General features: G+C 33.4%; 1 protein-coding gene across 12 annotated transcripts in view; it reads right to left on the bottom strand.

Moving 5' to 3' along the window:
• Nucleotides 1-25,675, bottom strand: part of Mgat4a (alpha-1,3-mannosyl-glycoprotein 4-beta-N-acetylglucosaminyltransferase a) — a 377,735-nt gene that overhangs the window by 4,917 nt on the left and 347,143 nt on the right. For 5 of the 12 annotated variants that reach the window (XM_067100285.1, XM_067100286.1, XM_067100287.1 and 2 more), the window contains 6 exons: nucleotides 25,508-25,554; nucleotides 22,072-22,185; nucleotides 20,869-21,065; nucleotides 18,436-18,566; nucleotides 8,502-8,609; nucleotides 3,662-3,730 (listed from right to left, as the gene is read on the bottom strand). In XM_067100285.1, the coding sequence (XP_066956386.1) occupies nucleotides 3,662-3,730; nucleotides 8,502-8,609; nucleotides 18,436-18,566; nucleotides 20,869-21,065; nucleotides 22,072-22,185; nucleotides 25,508-25,554 (666 nt within the window). Of the gene's footprint in view, nucleotides 1-3,661; nucleotides 3,731-8,501; nucleotides 8,610-12,981; nucleotides 13,113-18,435; nucleotides 18,567-20,868; nucleotides 21,066-22,071; nucleotides 22,186-25,507; nucleotides 25,555-25,675 lie in introns of all 12 variants that reach the window. The other 7 variants (XM_067100291.1, XM_067100292.1, XM_067100293.1 and 4 more) reach the window with 3 other exon arrangements.

Here is a 25,675-nt window from a genome sequence, read left to right as displayed (position 1 = left end):
TGCTATGTGCAAAAAATTTATGAAGTTTCTGGTCTTTTATGAAAATATTTATGTTGGATCTTCTTCATGTATGTTGGGTAGCATCAATTCTTGTCTCACTTTCCTAACTTCTCTTGTACAGTATCAAGAAATCTATTAACAATAGACTACTTTACAGTGTCCTTTCTATATAACCTTCATTCTAAGTATCACTCAAAATGTTTTATGGCTTTAACAGTGTCAATAAAATTTACATACAGTATGGTAGTTATCATCAAGGTACAGTACAGTGTACAGTACTAATGTTTCCAGATCAATAAACTATACAAAGACAGTAATCTTTTTTACAGTACAGTATTACAATGAGAAGAATTAATCTAATGCAATGTAATTATAACAAAACTCATACATATATATGTAAAATATGTGACTGGTATGGAAAGTGAAAATACTTTAACATCTGGAGACTAACAACATAAAAAATCCACAGTTTCTGAGTATTCTATAACTGCTTTAAAAGAAAAATTCTTGTTCTTTCTGTTAATGTAAAGAAATGCAACATTTTATTATGCATTTAACCAAAGCTTGTAGATGAGTCTACCTCAGGAGGCTGAAGTACTATGTGTATTCTATATACAGTAGTACTGTAGCTGTGTTTAATAAGTCACACTACATTTAATACATAACCAATATTGCAAAGTTCCCACAAGAACACTGCTTCAACTAAATTACAGTAGATGGAGAACATAAAAAGGTTTATATCATATCCAGAGTATTTGATTAACATTCTAATACATTTACTTGCAGGATATTCAAAACTAAATACAGAAATGTGTACAAAATAATCTCTTGGAAAGGATAAAATGAAAATGAAGTCATAAAATTTGAAAAATGTGTCAAAAACTAAAGCATGAAATATAACAAATTTTTAAAATTAATTTGTATTTTTCCTGGGTATACAAACTACAGCCTTTTAGATATAGGAGTATCCCTCAATGTGAGATGGATTCGTTATTGAACTTGGTAATGAACCAGTGGTTAAGGGGGTTGAGTGGGGAATATCCCTTTCTCAGCTACCAACTCTGGCCACTTTTCCTTTAGCTGCAAGGACCAAGCAGGGCAGTTGAGTGGGTTGAATATATAAAAGGCCCTGGTTTGTATATCTAGGAAAAATACAAATTACTTTTTAAAATTTGTTATTTCTTCCTAAAGCAATACAAACCATTGCCTTTTATATCCAGGAGACTTACCCATTAGGTGGGAGGTAGCCCCTGTTGACTGACTAGGCTAGAATGACATCTGGAACTGTCATGTTCCCAGTTGCGTACACACAGACATGAAGGGTATGACAGCTACCCAATGTCTGGGGAAAATGTAGGTTATGGATGGTCGAGAGAGTGGAAGAAGACGCTACTATGTAACAGACCATCCTGGTTTAAGTGTAACAAGGTTACATATGAACAGATCCCCCCAGCATTTGAAGCACTGTAAACAAAAGTCTGTCATAAGCCACAACAAATCAGAATTTTGGGTGTATCCAGGTACAAGAGGAAAAGGAATGGAAGCTGGTGGAAGAAAAGAGCTGGTGGGGCTTGGTGGCATCATGGGGGGAGTACCGCCACTAGAGGAAGACCAGGTTTCACATATTTGACAGGGAAAAGACTGAGTACAATCTTTACCCCTGCAAAATGAGCAACCCTTACACCAGCATTAGTCATGTTTATTTGGACACAATAAATTATTAAAAACTGCATGTGCAAAAAGAAGCAATGTAATTGCAAGGAAACATGGGTGGCAAAATACTCATCCAGTCCAACAAGCACACAGGGCTGTGGTTGTGATCAGGGAAATGGAATCCTTCCTTGTCTGATGGCTGAAGAAAAAGTAGTGTTGGTGGGTGAGTAACAGGTATTTCCCCTCATCCCTCTTAACCACCAGTTAACTACCTTGTTGCCAAGTTCAATGACCAATCCAGCTTGTGCTGAAGGATATTCTGTATATAAAAGGTAATGGCTTGTATTCCAGTAAGAACAAAGATACATTTATATTTTTCCTCATAAAATTTCACTTTTCAGTATCCTTTTACTTATTTGTCCCACTTCTATCACATCTTTTTGGTCTTCTCCCATCTCTGTTCCACCAGAATTGATATTTCTTTGTCACTACTAACTTTTTGCTACTGGTCCTAATCACCTAAATTCACGTACACAACAAAAACACGTGTTTCCTCTTTTCAGCATCTCTACTGCTTTCCTGTGTCTCTCTTCTACAACTGTTCAGGCTTCAACTGGGTTCAATTTAACTAGCATGTTTCACTGAGATTTTTTCCCTTTCATTTTCCATGGAATTCTATGTAAACCCTGCAAGCTGAAAGGTACTAAAAGTGGAGTTCATTTAATTTTGAGTGCTCATTTTAAATTAGGACTAACAATTCAGTGCTCCTATCTTGAATAAGGTTGGAAACATTTGTTTGAAGTCATTATCTTATTTTGAGTTCTATAAGCCAGCAGGCTGGGAATTATGATGAGAACAAAGCAGTGTGGTTTATCCAGTGCTAACAAATACATGAGAAAGCAAGAGAATGCGTACTGACACTGTCAGTAGTTGCCTGCCAGATTACTGGTCTTACTCAGCTACACCGCAATCAAAATCACATTCACTCAAACCTTAGCACAATATTAAAATGGCTAAATGGTTTATTACTTTAAATATTTCTTGAAGTTGATGTTTATAAAATAAACAAAATTTTCAACAATTGTCATATTGTTTCCATGCAACACTTAATATGGTGCAATTTTTTCCGATAAAGGATACATAATGTGGATTTCAGTGCTTTAAGATGGTTGGTATCTAGTAAAGTTTACACACAGACTGGCACAGTGAAAAATATATCTTATTAGGAATATGAAATTAAGTATGAAAGTTTTTGCACATTTTCATTCGCTCTCTCTGACAGTGTACCAAAAATCTAGAGAGAGAGAGAGAGAGAGAGAGAGAGAGAGAGAGAGAGAGAGAGAGAGAGAGAGAGAGAGAGAGAGAGAGAGAGAGAGAGAGAGAGAGAGAGAGAGAGAGAGAGAGATTTACAAATTTCCTGAATTTTACAAATAAGTCATCATGGCCTTTTTGAAATCTATTTCTCGTTTCTCATCTGTTCACTGTACTGAAATGAGCAAAACAATGTTCTACAACTGAAATAAATAATTTACAAAGTAATTAACATACCAGTGCCTATATACATTTTCCTGGAATGGAACAGATATATTTCTAAGGAAAGAAAAATGGTCAAACGTTTTGGAGGTTTCCACAAAGCAAAAACAAAAACCAGCACATCTTTACAGCTTAAGCTGTGGATATAACATTCAGATTACTATAGACACGTAATGCGTTCAAAAACATCCAAGCTTGAGAAAAACATAACATTCAAAACACTAAGCTGTATTACTGACAGACATGTACTGTCTATGCAATTAAATCTACACTTCTATTAAATCAAAACTTCTAGGAGGAAACTGCAAAACAAACAAATATAAAAAAAAAGTACTCGTAACTGCAAGACGAGTGTAAAAACAGCGCTACGGTGAAAGAACGAACATATACATAAGTCTGGTAACAAAATAGTGAAAGAAACTATAATTGGAAATGAGGTTTCTACTTCAGCCACATGTGCACTTTTAATGACTACCTTTAGACCTTTCCTGTATTTCTTCACGTTGTGAGAATTCGCTACTGGAATGCCTACTGCAGTTTTATCCTGAAATTCATTTAAATATGTATGCTTATAATTGTGTTGGATTTCTAGGCAAGATGCACTTAATGTTGAAGCATTCTAGGAACTGGCTTACACAGAACGGCACAAAACAGTAAATATGAAAAAAAACATTAAGTTGTAAAGACATGCAAAACATGAAGTACCTATAATCCAATCCAAAAAGAGTTTGTAAAATTGAATCACTAAGAGCAAGTACAAATAAAAAGCTTGATAGGTATACATATGATCAGACAACATGAAAATAATTAAGGGAAGGGTTTCAAAGCATAACACTGGAGACAGGAAAATGACATTTTAACACTTCATCCTCCTGAGAAGGATAAGGACACTCAATGGACATTTAAGGGAAGTATTATTACCTAATTCAATACAATAAGTAAAAAGGTGATACACTTTACCTTTATATATTGCTAAGTGTAAGCTGTGTGTATGTTCTAAATCATTCAGTTTGATAATGGGGATTTCACTAAAAGATAATGATATAAAAACAGAACTCTTAGGTGTTTTGCCTGTGAAAACTGATATATAGGATAATCAATTTATACAAAATTCAATGCGGGTTTATGCAAACCAAGATTTTGGCATGGAATAGGATCATAAAAATTACAATAAAATTTAAAAGGTCAATAAAGGTTGAAATGTGCTGAAAATAAACTAACTGAATATTATCAGGGTTATACTTTTAATTAAAGAGGATCTCATATTTGTCATTTCATAGGTAATATTTAGAATTTTTCTTGAATACAGTACTAATAATTTTGTTTATATCATGACCGAAACAACTAAATGAGAGATTTTTAAACAGAAATGTTTACTTCACAAAATGTACTTGAAAGTTTTCTCAATACTATTAGTAAACAGCATACTGTATCTCATAGTAAGGAACTCTGAGTAACAGCATAATAACAGTCCACAAAAAGTGTAATTTTTCCCAATTCGAGAATACATGCCTGCATCTAACTCATTAAGCAACTTGTGATATGTGCGACTTTCGTATCTGGCAATAAGTGGGAATCCATTCTCTCCAATTAAGTCACACAAGAACTGGCCCACTCTTCCTCCAAAATGCTCCCAGGCTTCCCTCCTCTCACAACAAGACCTCCAGTACAGCACTTCTAGAAATGCTGTGCTAACTTTAAACAATGCTTTTGTGTTTCCTGTTCCCATACAAAGGAGGGCTTTAGGTCTAAATGGCTCCCAGATGTATGACTGTTAATGCGTTACAGGCGATATATCACAGATAAAAATGGATTAAGGAAGCAAGCCTAATAAACCTCGCAACGTGAAAACTCCCAACTTTGGGGACAACCAAAAGCATATACAGTATTGTAAAAAGATTAAGGGAACCAGAGCACAGCTTGAGTATGAACAAACCCCTCCTGAGCAAGGAAATAAACCATGATTACCATTCTTCATCTGCTTATATTTTCTATGTAATACAAAAATAATAGCACACTATTCAATATTTTGAGTACTATTTTTCTTCTTATATTCTGTAAGACAACAGATGCTGAAACTGTATTCATTATTACTTTATATTCAAAATGGAGCTTCAGTGCATCATTCATGTAACAGAATTTGTTTAGCTAAGGGAACAATTGTTTGTTGACAATGCTCAATCATAGTGATATTATTAACACTCTAATTACCTAACACTAAAAATTACATGGGAAAAATTCATTAGTGTATTCAGTAGTGTAGATACTCAAAATCAGTGAATTTCCAGTTAAAGGTACTCAGGTGGTTTTCAGTATGATGAGACTTCCCTTTCCTATAATTTTCATTATGGAAACTGTGTTCCTATTCATACCAGTTCAGAAATATATGTCTCTAATGAAGTAAATTTTGAGAAGATGAAAAAGCCTATGCTTACAGACCTTCTTTCATACTGCTTTGACATAAGGTTCACGAGGAAATTGTAACTTTATTTACTATGCTCAAATCTCTAGAAATGTGTTCAATTCTTCTCAGCCTAACCAGAGGAATACAGTAAATGTCATATGTTTGCACTCAATGAATAATCCCCCAGGAAAGCACAACAAGAGCTAGTAGCAGCTACAATAAGTTTTCTTGACATACAGCAATGCATCTTAAACGTTTATTATTTTGCTGAAGTGACCAAGTAGCAAGACTGAACTAGGTACCTTTGTAATGTTACTAATAAATTACTCCATCTACAAGCATTAACAGTAGCAACAAGACCTGACATGACCTTTCATTCTTCCTGCTGATCAAAGAGTTTACATCAACTTATTTGCTTTTCCTTGGTATTCTTGGCCTTTTGCCATTCATTTTCATATTTTCAGTGAGCATTCTACATACAGCTGAACTAAATGGACTTGCTTTGGCAGAATCTGTTGCTAATTTGGTTGTCTTTATTATCTTGAAATCCTATGCAAAAGTCATGACATTTCAAGTTCCTGAAGTAGACAAGATCTCTGGCTTCCTTCCACACAACTAGGTCGCTTACCATACATGTCTTTTTAGGTTTATATGAGGCAAATAGCTTAACCCTTAGTCATCCATGATGTAAAGTTTTATTTCAGGGCTAGGGTTGCTCTAATATACTGGAATCAAATATATTTACAATGTGGTACTTCACTTGCATGTAAATACTGTATCTTGGTTAGTTCCAACTATATGATGTTTCACAGACAATACAAGTCACTGTGCAAGAATTAGCCTGATTCATTGATGACAGCAGGTCAGATCTTGTACTGTAATTCCAACCAGTAGTTCTTATTCAAGTGGTAATCACTACTAGGGTGCATAGAGGTGAGCCATTATCTTGCGCACCAAAGAAAAATGAGAAGCACAACATTTATGGTTAATGATAATAGCTTTTCAGAGAAACTATCTGCTAGATATATAACTAGATCTAATAGGAATTAACAATGCTGAAAATTATTGTTTCAGCACTCAAAATATAATCTATATTCCAAATTCTCCAGAAATAACATAAGTTAAATATACCAGTACTTCCCACTCACACCAAGAAAACAAAGATATGAAATAATTTCACCAATATCAGGAAGGGTATGAAATATATGTTATGTAGAGAATATAAAACTCTAATTCTAAGCTCATGATGTAGAGAATAAAAAAACTAATTCTAAGCTTATGATGAATGGTCATTAATTTGATTCTTCCACAAGACACAGACTATCTTCAATAAATACAAAATCTCACCCCACAACCTATGAGTACAATGCTTAAGAGGGGCACAACCATGTGGGAGCACATAAAAACTCAACATACTGCAGCATCAACTTCCTTTTAGATATATGAGCTGTGATGTGCTTCATATACACGTCAGAGGTTCCTAAATTTCTAAATTTTGGTTACAATGAAAAAATATAAAAGAAAATAAAATGGAATATCTTCAGTATTTGCATTAGTAAATTATGAAATTCAAGCACAAGCTTGCTAAATTTTTGCGAATTCAAGGAATCTCCCGTAAAACATATATCTAAGAATTGTCTCTTTAAATCACGAACAATCACTTCTCTAACTCTATCTTAATCATTACAATTACATATTAAATATCTTCAGTTCAACAGTGCACACTGCTGAATCCCCTCAGACCTCAGGTATTAAGTTGCAAAACTCAGCAACTTAATGCATACAATATGTTTGTCCTAAAAATGACCAATGTTTATAAGTGTTTCAGTAAACACTACTAAATCACAGAGAGATTAATGATGTATTGTTATAAACTTTCAAAATTTCTGTAAAAATCTATGAAATATGCTGCAGTAACTGGTTCAGCTACTGTAGACAAATATAACTGAAAGACAGGCTAAAAATTAGAAGTTTCTGTCATTGTGAAAACACATGAAAAATTCCAAAATTATAATTCTGTTTACACAGCCACAGGAACTAAAAAATGTTTAGATTTTATACAAATACTAATTAAATTTCATATTTCAATTTCTATAAAATGCTACTTCATAAAAAATAAACCAGACTACCTATGATTACTCATAAAAGCAATACTACTAAACTTAACATTTTTTGAGTAAGCAGTTCTTTTGAAATCACAAATAAACAATAAAAAACAATAGTGGCCACCAAAATTCTTGGAAATTTTGCATGTGTGAAACAGCTCCATCAACATACGAGGACACCTGACAATTTTCAGTGGTAGCTATAAAAAACGGTTATCAGTTTTTTGGCAGTGCTCACATATTCATTTCTGAAAGACTGACAGATAATTCTCTTGAATGTTTAATTTACAAAATAACATTGCAACTAGATTATCCACAAAAAAGTGAAAAGGATGTGACGTTAAATCAGTATGCAACATCATCAAGTTGGTTGTATATAACACGTGAAAGTCCAGCAAAGTTGAATTAGTGATCACTCCCCATGACAACTAGGAATACATATCCAACCTATGGCTTAGACTACGAATTATCAACAAAAAAAAAAAAGTGAGAATTCTGGGTGGATGCAAAAGTTCATGGTCATCACTATGTACAAAAAACCAACCGTTTTTCTAATTTAGAAATATCAAAAGTAGAGTTGAATTTATGGATGATGCACAATGCTTTCTGAAAGCTCATGCAAGGGTTTTCAATCAAGGGGTAGAATTATACCAACGGACCTGAACTTTCAATGTGAGTATACTGTATAGCTCTTTAGCTTACAGTAAGAGAATCGTAAAACAATCTATTAAAAAAGAGGTTGAGACAATTATTAAGACAAACAGAAGTGGAGAGTTAAGCAGACACTAAGAATGTAACAAGCTCACCTTTAGCTTTTGCACTTTGCCCTTGAGCGACGAGTGGGTCCCTATGTGTTGGAACAATGATGGCTTGAAATGAATCCAAACATTTTCCTTCGCCTTTTTACAGTGCTTCTGTATGTGGTAGATAATTTATCATAATTAAGTCTTCAGTCATCTTCTACAGTGAATTCTGCCTATAATGCAATAAAATATTATGGACGTTTCTGTTCGTGACAGATAAATTCAATCAACTTCTATGATGATTCTGTCTATAATGCAATAAACATTTTAGTTTGAAAACATTTGTTTAAAAGATTATTTGATGATAATGATCATGTTCAGGGATTAAATAAATAATCTTTCTATTCTCCATTAGTTGTACATATTTTACAAGTACTGCATCAATTATATTCAATCACGCAAAATCATTTATCACAAGTAAACTGCTAGAAAATTACTAGAAATCCCTTGATTCCCAAATCAGTGCTGTACCAACATTTACAAAATAAGCACAAAGCAAGCAACATGCAACAGCTGCCAAAGAAAGTTAGTACAGTAATATGCAAAATACTTAGCTGCTTGTTTAGGGCTACACATACAGTACCTTCAACTTTCCTGTGGATTAAGTTAATATAAAACATTTGCATATAGAACATTAAAAAGAAAAAGAGGAAGTTAGAGTTCAACTTAAAATTCCTTACCCGACAACGCCTTATGACTGTACAAGTCCAACAATTGACATGAATCTTCTGTCAAGGTATGTACAAAAAGTTCACACAATAATGCTTAAAATTATTCGGTTATTCCTTGCATTAATTATATACTTTAGATACCTGAAATAAGAAAAACTTATACTGTACTGTACAGTATAAAGCTTCGCAAAATTCCCAAGCTACCAACAATCTAGAGCACAAGCCAGATTCCTATGCTGATTTCTATATATCCTCAGTTTGCATTAATCTAAATGTTCTGATTTTCCAACATTTAAAATCTCAATGCAGAAAATTCCATTCCTATGGAACCCGTAAGTTAAATTAGAGATTTCATACTCAAGGAGTCACTACAAAAAATTAAGAAATTCCCTGCGTAAAATAACCTGAGGTCATACTTGCATCAACTGGGAACTCCCCACCTCCAAAATGCAAATCTCTCAGCCATAATCATTATAAGCCATGCTTATCTGTTTACAACCTCAAAATACATGAGATCAAATGCTGGTTTATTTTTCTGTTTTACAAGTTGCAAGAGCACTGTTACTTATTAACCTGAGGACATGTTTTGCATATCTTCATTCTTTTGCCGATACTAAAAACTATCATGTCAAGACACTGAAAATCCTACTGATATTAAGATTTACTCAATACTTGGCCACTTTCAATAACTTACCTTTAATTTTCTACAAAATACGACAAGTCATACTTTATCAAGTGAATTCACGATGAAAACAGGAAATGCAAGGAAATAGCACACTGTATAACATCCCTAAGACTGAGCTGGATGCGGATGGCTAGAACTATGCATCGTTTTGAGAAAATTACCACTAACTAATTAATGAACTGAATTAAATAATTTACTGAGTAGTTTTGGAAGCATTTCCATTAAACAGAGATCAAATAAGCTATATTCACGGGTAGTTTTGACAGCATGACCAATAATCCCAGATTAAGTAAACTAGAATTTCAGTACTCGATACACCTGACTCTAAATGCAAAGCCTATGTAGCTTTATTGCAAAGATTAAAAAATGTTATATAGAATATTATTGCACTGCAATGGAAAATATTACATAAAACAGCTGCTTCAGAGATAAAAAAAGACAGACAAAACTGGTAAAAAAAAAAAAGTAAATAATCTATGTATTACTCCAGTTAAAAAAACAATACAAAGAACTAAAGTCTACCATCTGTTTTGGTGAAATAAATAAAAAATTAACTTAATTCTTTGAGACTATAAAAATGTTTGGTATTTTAACATGATACTTTACAGTTATTCTGAGCCTTGATATGCCTTCAAGCTGGCATTTTGAATTTTGATAGTTTGCATTTCAGACTATGCAAACCCTTGTGTTAAATGAGCCTTAACTTCCAATCACGTATGAAACAAGCAGATTTTAATTCAAAACTAGTTTTCAAGAGATATTGCCCATAAAAGTATTTACTACTGGCCTACTTCCTCAACACATACAGTATTTGAGAAAGCTATCCAACAAGTGTATATGTTTGTACATGAAATAGACCAAAAGATTTATGAAAAACTATATTTGTTATAAGATATGGAGCTGGTGAAGACATTCACTATGTTGGATGAACCTCCTTACTGTAATTCATTTGTCATTCATTTCCAGGAATATCATAATGGTGATCAGGAGCAATGCTATAAAGTTGAATGGAAATGTTCATGACAATATGTCACCACTAAGGTAATGAAAAAAAGGGTTCATTTATTCCGGTACTTCTAGCATTCAGAGAGTGACACCTTGATGTCAGCGGAATTGGCTGTCTTGAAAATAAATGATTATGAACTCTGGATCAGTGCAAACAGGCTGGTAGTCACTAGTGTGGCTTATAGTTTTTTTTTCAGAAACTTAAATACCTAAGTAATCTTAAAAGGTTTTCTTTTCCATGCCACTTTAAGAAGAGCCTATAGTGAAACAGTAGAATGTAGTTAAATCACTTTACATACCTTTTGAATATGATAATGAAATCCAGACTGATACAAGAAATTCAAAGGCTCTCTGGCAAATGTAAATGGTACTAAGAGGAAGAATGACTAATATCAAGTTTTGAATACAATGATCAAGAATGTGATATAACATACTTTACAAGCACTGATCATCACTACTACGTATTGACCAAAATGGCAATATACCCTCTTATGATGAGGGTAAAAACAGAGAGTGCTCGGAAGACATGGAATTGAGATAGCCTTATAAAATAAATCAAATCATCAACTTTCAGTGAAACCAAGCGAACAATACCAAAACTAATTGTAATTAAATGACCGTATTAAAGGCAATAGTTTAAGCACAAATTAGCAAGCTTGGCCATCCAACTTAGTCTTTAACAGAAGCTGGGATCACAGTGAATCGTCATTATTTTTTTTATTTTTTCTTTGGTCAGTTTCCTCTACATTTTGGTGCACTAAATTTATTTATTCAGCTTTGTTTGGGCTTTGGGGTATCCAACCCTTCTTAACATACATGATATATGAGAGTTATAATCTTGTTTGTCATAAAAGTATCTAATTTTAGTATTTTGTAGGTTAACTTCTATGTATAGCATTCACTCCAGTGTGTTTTATGCGAAATAAAGCCTTTATTATTATTATTATTATTATTATTATTGTTATTATTATTATTATATAAAGAAAAGGAGCAGAAAACTTTTTCTCTTATTCAGATTGTTTGCAACCTTAAAGGGAAGTTAAGGCACATGTAACCTGAAGTTTTGCTGCCATGATGAAGCACAACCTGGACTAATATATATATTATGCAGTTGGAAAGGCTTGAATAGTATCATCATTGTTTCACTATAAATGAACCAGAGAATACCATAATGCATATCAGTGAGACTTAGATAACACATTTCATTTCAGGGATTACAGTTAGAAGTAAGTGGATGATCCATATTTAAAAACTAACAAATAAAGTACTGAATTACTAAGAAAAGAAACAAAAATATTATAGATGTGGAATAAATATCTAATAATTCATACAATGGAAATTAAAAAAAAAAAAACAGGCATCATGCATGAAATAAATCTGATTAAGTTTCAAGCAAATCAGAAGGCTCATCACAGAGATTGGATAGTAAAATTATTGTCGATCAACATATGAACAACTAATAAGTAACGCTGAAATCAAACAAGTCCTGAAAAGTATGTGACAGGAAATGGATAAAAAAAATTGCAAAAAACATTCCAAAAGAACAAAGAGAAATGCAAAAACAAACAATAAAAAGGAGTACTTTAGTCATAGTCCAGCAGTTATAAGATTAACATTCTAGATCCTTTAGTAGAAACAGAAGCAATCCAAGCTAAATAAATAAGAGTAACCGTTCTACCGAGTATTTGATCAAACTTAAGTTTTAAATGACATCAAGTGGTATTTTTTCCTTGAGATGACAGTGAAGCATGTGCTGATTCTCAATACTTTCATGAGAATGTCCTGTGACAGCAAAAGGTACAGACTGTTCAAGAAGTGTTTAATTCATCTATTAACTGGTGTCTCAGTGCAGAATACTGTACCAGACAAGAAAAAAAAAAATCACACCAGAATTCAAATCTGACGACGCTAGATGAGGTGCAACACACGTCACTCAGGTGCCACTTTACATTGAGCAGTGTCCCAGCATCAACATTACTCAGCAAGGTCTCAATTGCGATGAATGAATGGAAAAGAGGAAAAATAGGAGAGAGTGCATTTCTCAGCACTTGATGGAATGTGAAGTGCAGCTAATAGTGACAAGAAAATCATCCAAGCAATATTAGGCGTTCAAAACACATACCGAGGACTGGTCAAATCGGCACACTTTGTTTTGAACTAGGTGGTCAAGAAGCCAGTCGCATGGCTTGTCATTGTGGAACACTAGCAAGAATGTCACCAATGCTGAGAGATCTATGGTCTTGAAAGTTTTCCCTGAAATACCATTGCATCTAACTGAAATCAAATACTATCAAATACTGTACCGTAAGCAGAAATATTTTCCAGCTGGCAAGATTACTGAATGTTGTTATAAATAGTGTAAGCCTTTTACCAGCATGAACACAGAAGTTAAATCTTCTGTTACTATCAGGTTTCACATGGGTAGAAAAAAAGAGACTGGCGTATAATATAACCACTGGACATTTGAATCTTTTTAATAAACCAGAATTGGCTTTACTAATAGTTCAGAAGCAAAGATAAACTTGAGTTTGGGAAATCTGTCAGCTATAAAACTCTGAGCCAAAAAAATTTATGAACAGCCTTTTAATCTATTCAGTTATTCATTAGTTGTACATATATGCAAACTAACACAAGTTTCCTGAAACCCTGAATAATCAAAGAAGAAATTATGCTGAAGGAGCTCTCCTTATCTATAAAGAAGTGACTATATTTACCAACCCATACAGAAAGAAGTGGTTTATAGTCTCTCTGTAAAGACATAAGTAATTGCTGGATAATCTATCTTGTGAAATCTATTATGGGAGATCATTTATTGATCTGAATTACATTTTCATAACAAGACATAAATGAGTTAACTGGAGTGTAACCAAAAGAAGGAATGAATAAATAAGATCACTGGAGGTCAGAGGAAAAGGATGAAGAAATATTTTACAAAAAATGATGTGGAAAAAAATCTTCAATCACACCTCACGAATAAAACTTAATACGTACAATCAGTCTACACTATGTGACCCTTCTTCCACTATTTCATTTCACCATTTCTGAACAACAGAGCAACTTTCTAGTGACAGATTAACCTAAATAAATTCAAAGCACATAACTATAGGAAAAAAAGGGAAGTTTAACCTACTTGGCAGCAATAAAATGAAGTTACGTATCATCCTAAACTAACACGTGGATATTTCACGGAAGGTACATTATGATAAACAACAACCATTCCTAAGGAAAAATGCTTACTACTGAAATACAATATACACGAACAATTAATATAAAGAAGTGGTAAGGTGGTGGTACAACAGTACAATGGGATACCAAATACTGTATAGAAAAAAACTGGTATAAAAATGACATTTAAATGGGCAAACTAAAGATCATGCCAATTAATGTGATATAGAGATATATATCTATTACCATTCACTAAATGCATATCCTCTAGAACAGTGTGTTATCCCGTAATCATAATTTTGATGTACTGCATCAGAAAGAAGACCTATGACATGAATTGAAAATGTCAACAAAAAAATGAATTTGCAGAGCTACAAAATGATTGATGCTCCAAAAATTGTAAAGGATTATGATAGCTAATTAAGAGCCCCACAGTTCATTAATTAAAATGAAACTTATTTTTCAATACTCATTTCTTAAATGGAAAAATATATGTCTGTACGAATAAAAGATGAACACTTCAAGACAAAAAGAGAACTTCACGGCAATAACATTATAAAATAAAGAATTTACACACTTTGAATAATGTGTTCTGTTACGCATCTTTTCTGTGCATTGGAAATACAATAGCTACTATACTGTACAGGGTACTTGGTATCTCAGAGTTCTGTTACCATCTGGCACCACTGATAAACACTGTGTCAAGCAAACCTGTATAATTTGTTATTTACAGTATGTATAGATACTTGTTTGGCATTTAGGTTTCAGTGAATGACCCAAAATATTAATTTGTGGCAATATCAATTTATAAGGAATGTATGAATATAATTACATTTTTATATTTAATAAGACTGCATGGGAAAGAATGAAAAACATTTCAAGATAAGAGGATAAACTTTAGGATACAGTAAATTCTCCACTTTACTAATAGTCAACATTCAAAAGATAACAGGCTTAAAGAGTTGTTTACCAACATAAACAAAAATAGGAATCAAGCAAACGTAATTGTCAATTACTCCACTAACAACAAACAAGGTTTTCGAATATTAGAAATCATTCATTGGATAAAAAACCTAAAAACTATAAAAAGATATTTGATTTTCAAAACATTACTAGCATTATTATTTAACCAGACCACTGCATCCCATTTCTACATTCTTTTAGGGACTACCTGAAGGATCCGTTCTTCAATGAGAATTGAAAATGAGAAGGGCATTTAAAAAAAGTTAGACAGCTTAGACAGAACAGACCAAAAGGACTAAACAAAAGAAGTGCCCCATCTAGGACCAATGAGACACTGCAAAGAATCTTTAGTATCCGATATGATGTGTCAATCAAGACCCACTGTAAGTAGTATCCCACTCCTGGAGTAGGGGTGATAATGATACTTGACAAAAGATTACAAACTTTGAAACTGGCAGCAGAAAAATACTTTCTAATCAATTACTATATTAATCAAGTATATTTCAAAACAATACCTATAAGGAAACCAAACAACAACACTATAAACTTAAAAAGGTACTGTACTTAAAAAAAAATTAAAACCCCTCTTACTTGAATACCATAATTAAAAAAAAGCTACAAATGTGAATGCAATCCAAGACTGCCTTGCTTCAATATGCATACATCAGAACAACAGAATTTTGAAAAACTAATCTCAAAGAGTTTTCACACTATGATAGCCACTACTTTTATAACTAATTTTTAAAATCTGAATGTCATATTTCCAATACACCAGTATTTTCTTGCACTTCTGTAAAGAACAGTTAAATTTCCAGGTCCAACTAATCTTACTATGTACTAACAGTGTCTGTTTTCATTTAAATCCGCCAGTGATTCAAGTAGTCATCACATTAGTACAACAAGTATTGTACTTAACAATCCTGAATGTATACACTTTTGACCAAAATACTGTCTTCCATTCTTTCCCAATGTCTGTCAGTTTTCTAAGATATGATTAAGTAGAATTCTCAACAGCAGTCAAAGTTACAGATTTCATTGGACATTCCAGACTGGTTTGTAATGTTAATTTGTTTTTCAAAAATACATTGTTCAAGCCATTTTCTGGTCCATCTCTTCTTTTAGTCAGTACATTTTTATGCAGTCAATCTTTATTTCAGGTAGCATAAACTGTAAAGGTTGTGGTCTGCTGCACGATGTTACTGCTTTAGCTCTCTTGGCAGTCAAAACAATGTCATTTACACCTCACATCTCTGTCATACTGAAGAGCAGTAAAATACAGTACTTTACATACTCTATATTGAAGTGCTGGAAAAAATCAGTAGAACCTAATACCATCCAAAAAAAAAACTGTTATGGCTTTCAAAATACACATAAAACACATACGCATTATTATTTAGCTACTGATTTAAACAATTCCAAGAAAAATATAGCAAAAGTACCATTCTCCCATTCAAAATAACTTTTCTTTATCCTAACATTTTTAAGAATCTGATTTTTGCTCAGAAACATGTATAAATACATACTGCATATTGAGATGATATTTACAGTATAAACACATACACGTAGACTAACAGAATCTAAATTCAGTACAGTATATGTATGTGTCTATATATATATATATATACATAGTCCCCGGTTATATATATAATCTGGTTTTATATATATATATATATATATACAGGCAGTCCCCGGTTAACGCAATTGGTTTAACGACGCTTGTCTAAAATTGGCAATTTTCGGCACCGAGAATTGCAGATTTCTGCTTATCAGCGCCAATGATTGGGTATTGGCGCCAATACATACCTAACAGAGGTGCCGATAACTGAAAATTGGCATTTTTTGGTGCCAATAAGCCCCAAAAATTGCCGAAAGGTTAGTGGTGATTTTCGGTTATCATCACACCCTCAGAATGGAACCCCTGCCGATAACCAGGGACTGCCTGTATATATATATATATATATATATATATATATATATATATATATATATATATATATATATATATATATATATATATATATATATATATATATATAGATATATAGATATATATATATATATATATATATATATATATATATATATATATATATATATATATATATATATATATATATATATATATATATATATATATTTAAATGTATGTGTGTATCTTAAAGAATGTTTACTGGAGAGTATGTACTCTGGTCTAAAGTATATTTTCCTATATATGATGTTTAGTTTAAATTTACTTTAATGTTTAATGTATCATGCTTTAACAGTACCCTCCACCACCACCACTGGCATGCAGTGTGTACTAAGAAATACACCAACTGCAGGGAATACGACAAACATTCCATGTTTAAACCAGCATATTATACCTGTTATTAAGGGAATATGAGACTACAAGCATCCTATAGGGGTAACAGCCCAAAGATCAGATCACAATTACAGTACCTTGTACAGTACATCCTAACTATGCAAGGTCTAGGTTAGACAAACTGCATTCAGAATTGCTAATAATATTCCAGCACCTTTGTAAGTGGTTAGTAAAAGTGTGACCAGCACAATAACATCAATATTATGCATTCCCTTGACCTCTGCTGACAGACTTGGCAACCATGTGGCAAGCATACTAGAGTAAGGCCTTTGAACTGAAGCATGGGCCAATTGTTTGTAGATTATGCATTGAAGATTTTATAAATCACAGAGGGATTTGCACTCCTCTGGTTAAGGTTCTAAAGATAACTTCACTGCTGATGACATAAGATGCATGATCGGAACAAATAAATAACTCCATTTTTATAACCCTACTAAATTTTTATGATGAAAATAAACAGTAAACTCATTCAATAAACCAAATTCATTTTGCTCTGAATATTATTATTTTTTTAATGAGCACATACAATCTGCTAAAAGATAAATATCCCACATTTAACCTGCTGAGTATCCTCATGGCAAACTACTTTGTTCACGAATATTGTACTTCAATTCCATCTTAACGCAGACATAGTTAGTTTGACTTCTCTATACAGTGCTACGTCAATTTTACCAGACTGTTCCCAATATAGCCACCACTTTCCAATAAACAGTTTTCTCATTGCTACAAGTTCCTTTCCTTTACTTAATTGGTTAAAAAAGTCTAATAAAATTCTCTTCAGACATTCTGACATTGTTAGAGATACTTTTCAAACAAATATCTGGACAGCAATACTTCAAAACTTTTGACATAAAGTCATAAATCCATATTATATTTGAAATCAATAATAAACAAAACAAATTTGGGGAAGATTAAACTGCTTTGACAGTTCTCATTAAAAAAAACTTGATACTCATCTTCTGAGAGGGGAAAAATATTCAGGCAGATAAAGACTGATCTCTGAGCCCTTAAAAAAGTATGTCATGTGAAACCACATAGCAGCCAAAGCCAACGTCAACAGAGGAAGTTGCACATGGGGTCACTTACAGTATCTTTGTCCAGGTTACAAATCTTGGTTTGTATTAGATAGTCGAGAAGCCAATCCACAGGTTTGTCATTATAAAACATGATGAAAAATTGTACCAAGTAGGGAAGCTCTACACACTTGAACATTTTCCCTGTGGATAGCCATTAGCATCTCAATGGGGGAAGGAATAGTTCTATGACACAATTATTTTTTTGTCTGTATTAAGACTCGGGAACAAGACTTCCAAACTGGCAAAAAAAGTCCTAATTAGACCAGTGTTGTTTTAACTGAGTATAAGGCAATTATGAGGACATGGATAACTGAAAAAAAAAATGTTTCTGTAAAGAACTCTGTATCATCAGAGAAGAGAGACACAGCGAAATCTAGAAATCAATAAACAATATCAAAGAATTTATGTCATATATACTACTAAATAAAATGAGAACACTTTTCATATCAATATTTAATTTAAAGATATTTGAACTGCATAAAAGAATGTAATATTTTGTAACTAGTATAATGCAAATGATCCCTTAATAAGATCTTTTAAATGTTAATATTCTACATTATTATCAAAGCAAAAGGTTCCCTATCAAAATGTTTAAAACTAGGTTATCAAAATCTGCAGCTATGATCAGTTCAGGATCCAAAAATTTTACTTGGGACCTGAATACAAATATGATAATCAATCATCTGATTGAGTGAATAAGGAAAAAACCCACTTAAGATCACTGCACAAAGAAGCCATGGACAATTCTAGTGGTTTGAAGGGCCTTCCTTTTTAGTTAGAAATATAATCGTGATACTAAATCATGACAGATTAAAAAGTAAATGAAGTAAATGTAGCAGAGAAACTAACAAAAATATGATGGTCTAATGACACTAATCACATTAGCCTAGAAACTTTAAAAATGAATGAAAATAAATTGCAATCATACAGAAAAAATAATACATTTTAGCTGATGCAAACACTCATGAAGAAGTTATGTCCTTCTGGCGTATGTAAGGCAAGGAAGTGAGAGAGCTTAAAAGTGTGTACTTAAGGATACAAATGAAAAGATAAAATACATAGCTGGCAGAGAAATACAGAAAGAGGTTCATACGAATTAAGTCTTTCTTTCTATAAAATTTCCCTCATTTCCTGACTAATTTCCAACTCTACTTTACTCCCAGAATTTTTCTAGACGCATGAGTTCATAAACCCCTATTAGTAATACCAGTTTTCCATTGCACAAGCTCAAAATTCTACCATAACCCCTACAAATGATAGTCTAACAGGAAGTTGAGTTGATGAGCAATAGCTATACCTTATCTGAAATCTTTCACGTCAATAAATCTAACGATGAACGTTGCTTTAGAAATAACTGATGGAATTGAACAGATTCCTCAACTACAACTGTACTGTTATTAAGAACCTAACTATTCTGACACATAAGTTAACACAGGAAACAGTGGTATCTTTTGAAAATAAAAGTTTTCCTTCATACGCCCCCGTTTCACATATTTTCAATGATTGTAAATGGGATATAATCATTAGCATATCCTTAATGAATGTCCCTGCATGTAGCCCTAACAGGTATGGGGGAGGTGAGATCCAATTTCTAATCTTTTTACAACATAGTATCTAAATATGACTTCAGCACCGACCAGACAGTGCAACAAAATAAATAACAGATCAATGAAAAACCTTCCCATAAAAATGTATGACAAGCTAAACAAATACAGATAAACTTCTGGAAATAATAATATGATACCTCAGTCAAGAACTACAGAAATTAAGAGATTTGAGGTCAGGCTAAATGATCATTAGTCTTTTACTGCCGCTGAAAAGACCTGGTAACAGATGTTGCAAAAACAGGTTTTGATGTAGGAAAAACTTATTTTTGGTAGTCGCTGTTGAGTCCTCAAGGAGTCACCCTTCCACAGTCTACCAGAGCACCAAAGAGCTCTGTAAGATCATGGAAGGTAACTCCTTGAGGATGAAACAAGCAACTATGCTATAAAAAAATACCTGTTTCCAAAAATTTCTTGCCAGAGATTTTGAGTACCTTCATGCTCAGGTCTAATCTACAAACACTGACTGATACTGTACTTTCATAGAATGTAATTATTGTTAGCATTAGCCTTAAAAAAGAACATAACTCTTCTGGAGTATTTGCTAGGTAGCTTGGTATGAAAAGTGAAAAACACTGGAAATCAAGTTTTCCTTTTAACTTGCCAAAGAAAGCTAAAAGGATATGAAGATTTCATGAGGATTGTTGTAAAATTTAAGTCCCTAGAAATAAAGAAAGGTAAAAAAAACTATTCACTATACAAAGATGAGTTTATCACTGAATATAAACAGGCTATGGAAAACCAACAGATGAATTATGGTACACATGACTGACACATGAACTAACACAGATCCTACAAGAATGAAATGGAACCAAAAAGGATTTTCTCAGGACACTTACCTATAAATCCTAGTTGACAAAAATCGAGGACAAACCAGTTTTTCTTTTCAGAAGTCTTTTGGAGCGCAAATTTCTTCATTGTTGCTATGTAACCTTTTTTTGTCTGAATGTCATCCTCTAACTGCACGTAAAATGTCCCCTTGGGTTGCGCGTACATCATCAAGAAGGCAAAGTCAAGATTTTGTTTGGTACGCCACCTGCAAAGAAAAAACAAGCATTTAAGGGCAACTAAGTTATAAATATATGAACTGTTATATGCTAGTGAAAAATTTAACAAGCAACCTTCTAGCTTTTTGGGAAAATTAGCCTGTTGTACAGCTTCATTTATTCCTATGTACAATAAAGTATTAACGTATTTCTGTAATTGATGACCATAGTTCTTGAGTTAATAGTTTAGCGACATTAATTAATCAATCTATGTACTATGATATTTAGAAAAATAAAAAAATTAACATAGTAGACAGTAACAAACATTCCTACATGAGCCAAGAGATAATTTAAAAATAAGCCAAGTTAGATAAAAAAGTACTCGTATTAAAGAAAGCAAATTCTCAACGCAAGGAACCTGATCTACTCTTTTCAACTGAGATTTTATATACTGTTACATCCTGAAAAGGATACAATCAATTACCATATAAAACAAATAATTTAACTTCAAACAAAAAACTGTTAAAATTACAGCACTGTGAACACATTCCTATACTACTGTTGACTGGTTATACTGTATATCCGTGGAAATTATTCTAACACTCTAAATGATGGTACCTTACACTGGATGTCTACCAGCACAAAACTTACACATCTAAGAAATACTGGGTAAAACACTAAAATTTTCTTGATTTCTTTTGCATCTAATCATGACCTGCATTATCGAAGATAACTGAATTTGCAATTTATATTCTCGGAAGAAATGGTACAGGATGTGATAATATTACACTGTCATTTTTTATGGACATCCAGACAAACTTCCCTACTGCATGATTTGACAAGACTCCTAAATTGGTAATGGAATCATCAAATATAGACATAAAACCACTCTACTTACTAGAGCATAAAATAAGCCACTGTCTCCTAAAAAAAACAATTATATGTAAAAAAACTTTCAATCCTTCTAACAGGAGAAGAAGTGTAGATCTTAACAAAAAAATCTTGCCAAGACTATCGTGAATGCCTATGCTGTTCCTAGCTCCAATTGTAACTTACCTGACTCTCTCCATTGGATCCCCAAGTGTCTGTTTTAGTTTATCCATGTTGGGATAGAACTCTTCAGGGGGAGAAATGACTTCCAGTAGACCACTCTCTAAATGCTCGGGGAATCTGAAAGAATCAAGTTCATGTTAGTACAGCAGTAATCAAAAATGCTCAAGTGAGGACATTACAGCACTGCCAATCTTGATCAAACAACATAGGCTATTTGTATCTCAGCTTTTCCCTTCATGAAGTTAGATGCGAAATGAGGAACACAGTTTTGGATAAAATTGTGGAACGGAACGATCTTTCTGATACTGTAATGGATGTCTATGATAGTTTACAAGTGGCTGTTAAGTTACTTTTATAGAATATTTTTTTCATACAGTACTTCTGTTTATTTAACTGTAATATATCCATGGTCTATTTACGCATACATCCTGTATTTCTTATTTCCCTGTTGAAACAACTTGTTACCCCTTTGTGAGCGGGCATCTTCAAATGACGACTATTTACAGCTTTAGGGTAAATTCCAGGTATCATCCTCTGATGATCATCATATCGCGCCATACAGTTTGAACGAATTTTGTGGGAAAAGTGTTCAGATTACTCCCATGGGACATAAATGACTCAAGGCAACTCTTACGGCAACTATAATAGCTAGTCGTTACAGGAGAGAGAGATCAGTTTGTCCTGAGATTTCGAAAATCTTTTACAATAAATATACTCAGAATTTGTTACTGATTTTAGTTCTTATCTGTTACGATATTGTGTGACCTGTAATTATAATTTTACAAAATAAATTAAAAATTATTATAAAAACATTTATAACTAAGTAAAATTAGCATATTTTTTACGATGCCTTAGTAAAGAGGTCACGCACAGGGTTGGAAATATTTACTTTCAACTTCCTGTGGAAGGTAACAAATTTTTTGTAAAGTTTTTTTTATACCATGTGCATATCTTCCTCTTTGCATTGATGTTTTTTTTAATTGGCCATCCTTCAATTTAGCCCAGCCTAGGGTGTGCTTAATATATATTTTAGGTCAGACTTTAACTTTCATTTATTTTTAACTAAATATTAATACATTTCTCTTGGCTGTAGTTAGCCTTGTTTATTTGTAACATGTAAACATAAAAATACAAATAATACTACGATTATTTTACCTGAATACGACTGAAAGGTCATTCACGAAAATAACTGGACTATGATAGCATCGAAATGCCTTTATTAGCATCACTACTAGAAGAACCCTTTTAAAATAGAAACAAACCAGATGATAGACAGCAAAACTACAAATAAATAAAAATGACATAATCAATACAGGCTAAAGGCTAAGATAAAAGTAGGGTGACGATAGCAGCCAATATATAATTAACTTTCGTTTATCTGAAAAAATTTTTTCTCATTGTTTTACGAAAAATCCAGAAAAACTGGGAATATTCTTAATTAAACGCAGCCATTATTCCACGTAATATGTCATTAGCAGACCCACCGTTTTTTTTAAAAGCACTCCCTCCTCATTTATTGTTCTGTGCAGGATATACGAAGCCCTAATCGATCGGAACCTATTCTGGTTTCAGCGTTTCCACCCTAATCGATCGTGGTTGAAGAATTTCGACCCTTGTCGAACGCAACCACATTTGGTTACAGAATTTCAACACTAATCAAACGCAACCACTGTCCGTTGCATCATTTCGACTCTAATCGATTGCGCTTTTCCTCGGTTGAAGAATTTCGACCCTAAACGAATGCAACCACATTTGATAACAGAATTTTAACACTAATCAAACGCAACCACTTTCGGTTGCAGCATTTTTATCTTGATTGGCTGCACCTTCTTTCGGCTGAAAATTTTCAACCCTAACAGAGTGCAACCTCGTTAGGTTGCAGAATTTCGGCCCTAAACGAATGCAACCACATTTGGTTACAGAATTTCAACATTAAACAAACGCAAACACCCTCGGTTGCAGAATTCAGACCCTGATCGATTGCACCTACCTTTGGTTGCAGAATTTCAATCTTAATCGATTGCAACCTCCTTCGGCTGAAGAATTTCAACCCTAATCAAACACCACCTAACTTTGGGGTCTAATTTCGACCCTAAACCAACGCAAATTCCTGTCGTTGCAGAATTTCGACCTTAATTGATCACAACCTATCGTGGGTGAAGCATTTTGATCCTAATCGAACACAACCTCCTTTGATTTTAAAATTCCGATCCTAATCGAACGCAACCACTTTCGGTTGAAGAATGTCGACCCAAACCAAACTCAACCTCTTACGGTTGCAGTCTATTAGTCCTTCTCAATCACAGCATCTTCCAGTTGCAACATTTCGAAGTTATTTTTCCTTGTGCAAAAAAAAAAAAAAAAACCTGACTGACTGCCTATGAAATTATGATATAAAATAATTAAAATTAAAAGTTAGTTTCACCAGTGAAAGACCATCACGAAATCTTGAGGCAAGGATGCAGATTTGTAAAAGTAAGACCATTTCCCCAAATATTCACAGCCTGTATAGTAATGAGTTCACTTTAAGCAGTCTCAAGCAACCACGAATTCACCTCTACAGTGCTGCTACATCATACACGTACTTGAGCACACTTCTGCCTCTTGAGTACTCTTCAGTACACTTGTACTGAAATGAACTCACTCCCCGTAATCTAATTCAGCTATAAGTGTACTTCAATACTTGAGTACAGTAAATTCACTCCATCACACATGATATGATGAATTCAGAATACTTATGTCCCTAAGAATTCAACTTCAGCACAATGTCACAGATTCGATTCCACTTATTCAAGTGCAACTGAAGTTTACTTACAAACATCTTCTGCAACTATGAATTCACTTCACCAAAATGATGCTACATCGAATTCACAGCAACAAACGTATGCTACAATGAACTCAGAACATTTACACCATCTATAATTCACTCTAAACCAATACTAAAATGAATGCCCTTTAGCAAACTCACTTTATAATGAACTGGGACACTTAAGCCACAAAGTGATTCATTTCATAAAGTGCATTTACAATATACACAAGTAAAAAATGTGCCGAAGTTTCTTTAGCACAATCGAGTTTTCTGTACATCGTATAATCAAGGCCACCGAAAATAGATCTATCTTTCGGTGGTCTCGGTATAATGCTGTATGAGCCGCGGCCCATGAAACTTTAACCGCGGCCCGGTGGTGGCCTGGCCTATATCGTTACCAGAAGCACGATTATGGCTAAACTTAACCTTAAATAAGATAAAAACTACTGAGACTAGAGGGCTGCAATTTACTATGTTTGATGATTGGAGGGTGGATGATCAACATACCAATTTGTAGCCCTCTAGCCTCAGTAGTTTTTAAGATCTGAGGGCGGAGAGAAAAAGTGCGGACGGACAGCCAAAGCCGGCACAATAGTTTTCTTTCCAGAAAGCTAAAAGGAATATACTTACTGTCGCTCTATTTGGGAAGCAACCTGATGAACGTAGTCTAGGTCCCACTGGAAGAAAAATGAAATAAAATAATGAAGATCAACTAATTCATATCAGCATTTAATAAAATAAAACATCCATTAGAGGATAGCATTAACCGTAATTACATTACTGATCTTTTAATGGCTT

Source organism: Macrobrachium rosenbergii, chromosome 56 (assembly GCF_040412425.1).
Source record: "Macrobrachium rosenbergii isolate ZJJX-2024 chromosome 56, ASM4041242v1, whole genome shotgun sequence".
Lineage (NCBI taxonomy): Eukaryota > Metazoa > Arthropoda > Malacostraca > Decapoda > Palaemonidae > Macrobrachium > Macrobrachium rosenbergii.
The sequence above is the reverse complement of the archived record's forward strand: the minus strand, read 5'-3'. Positions and strand labels throughout refer to the sequence as shown.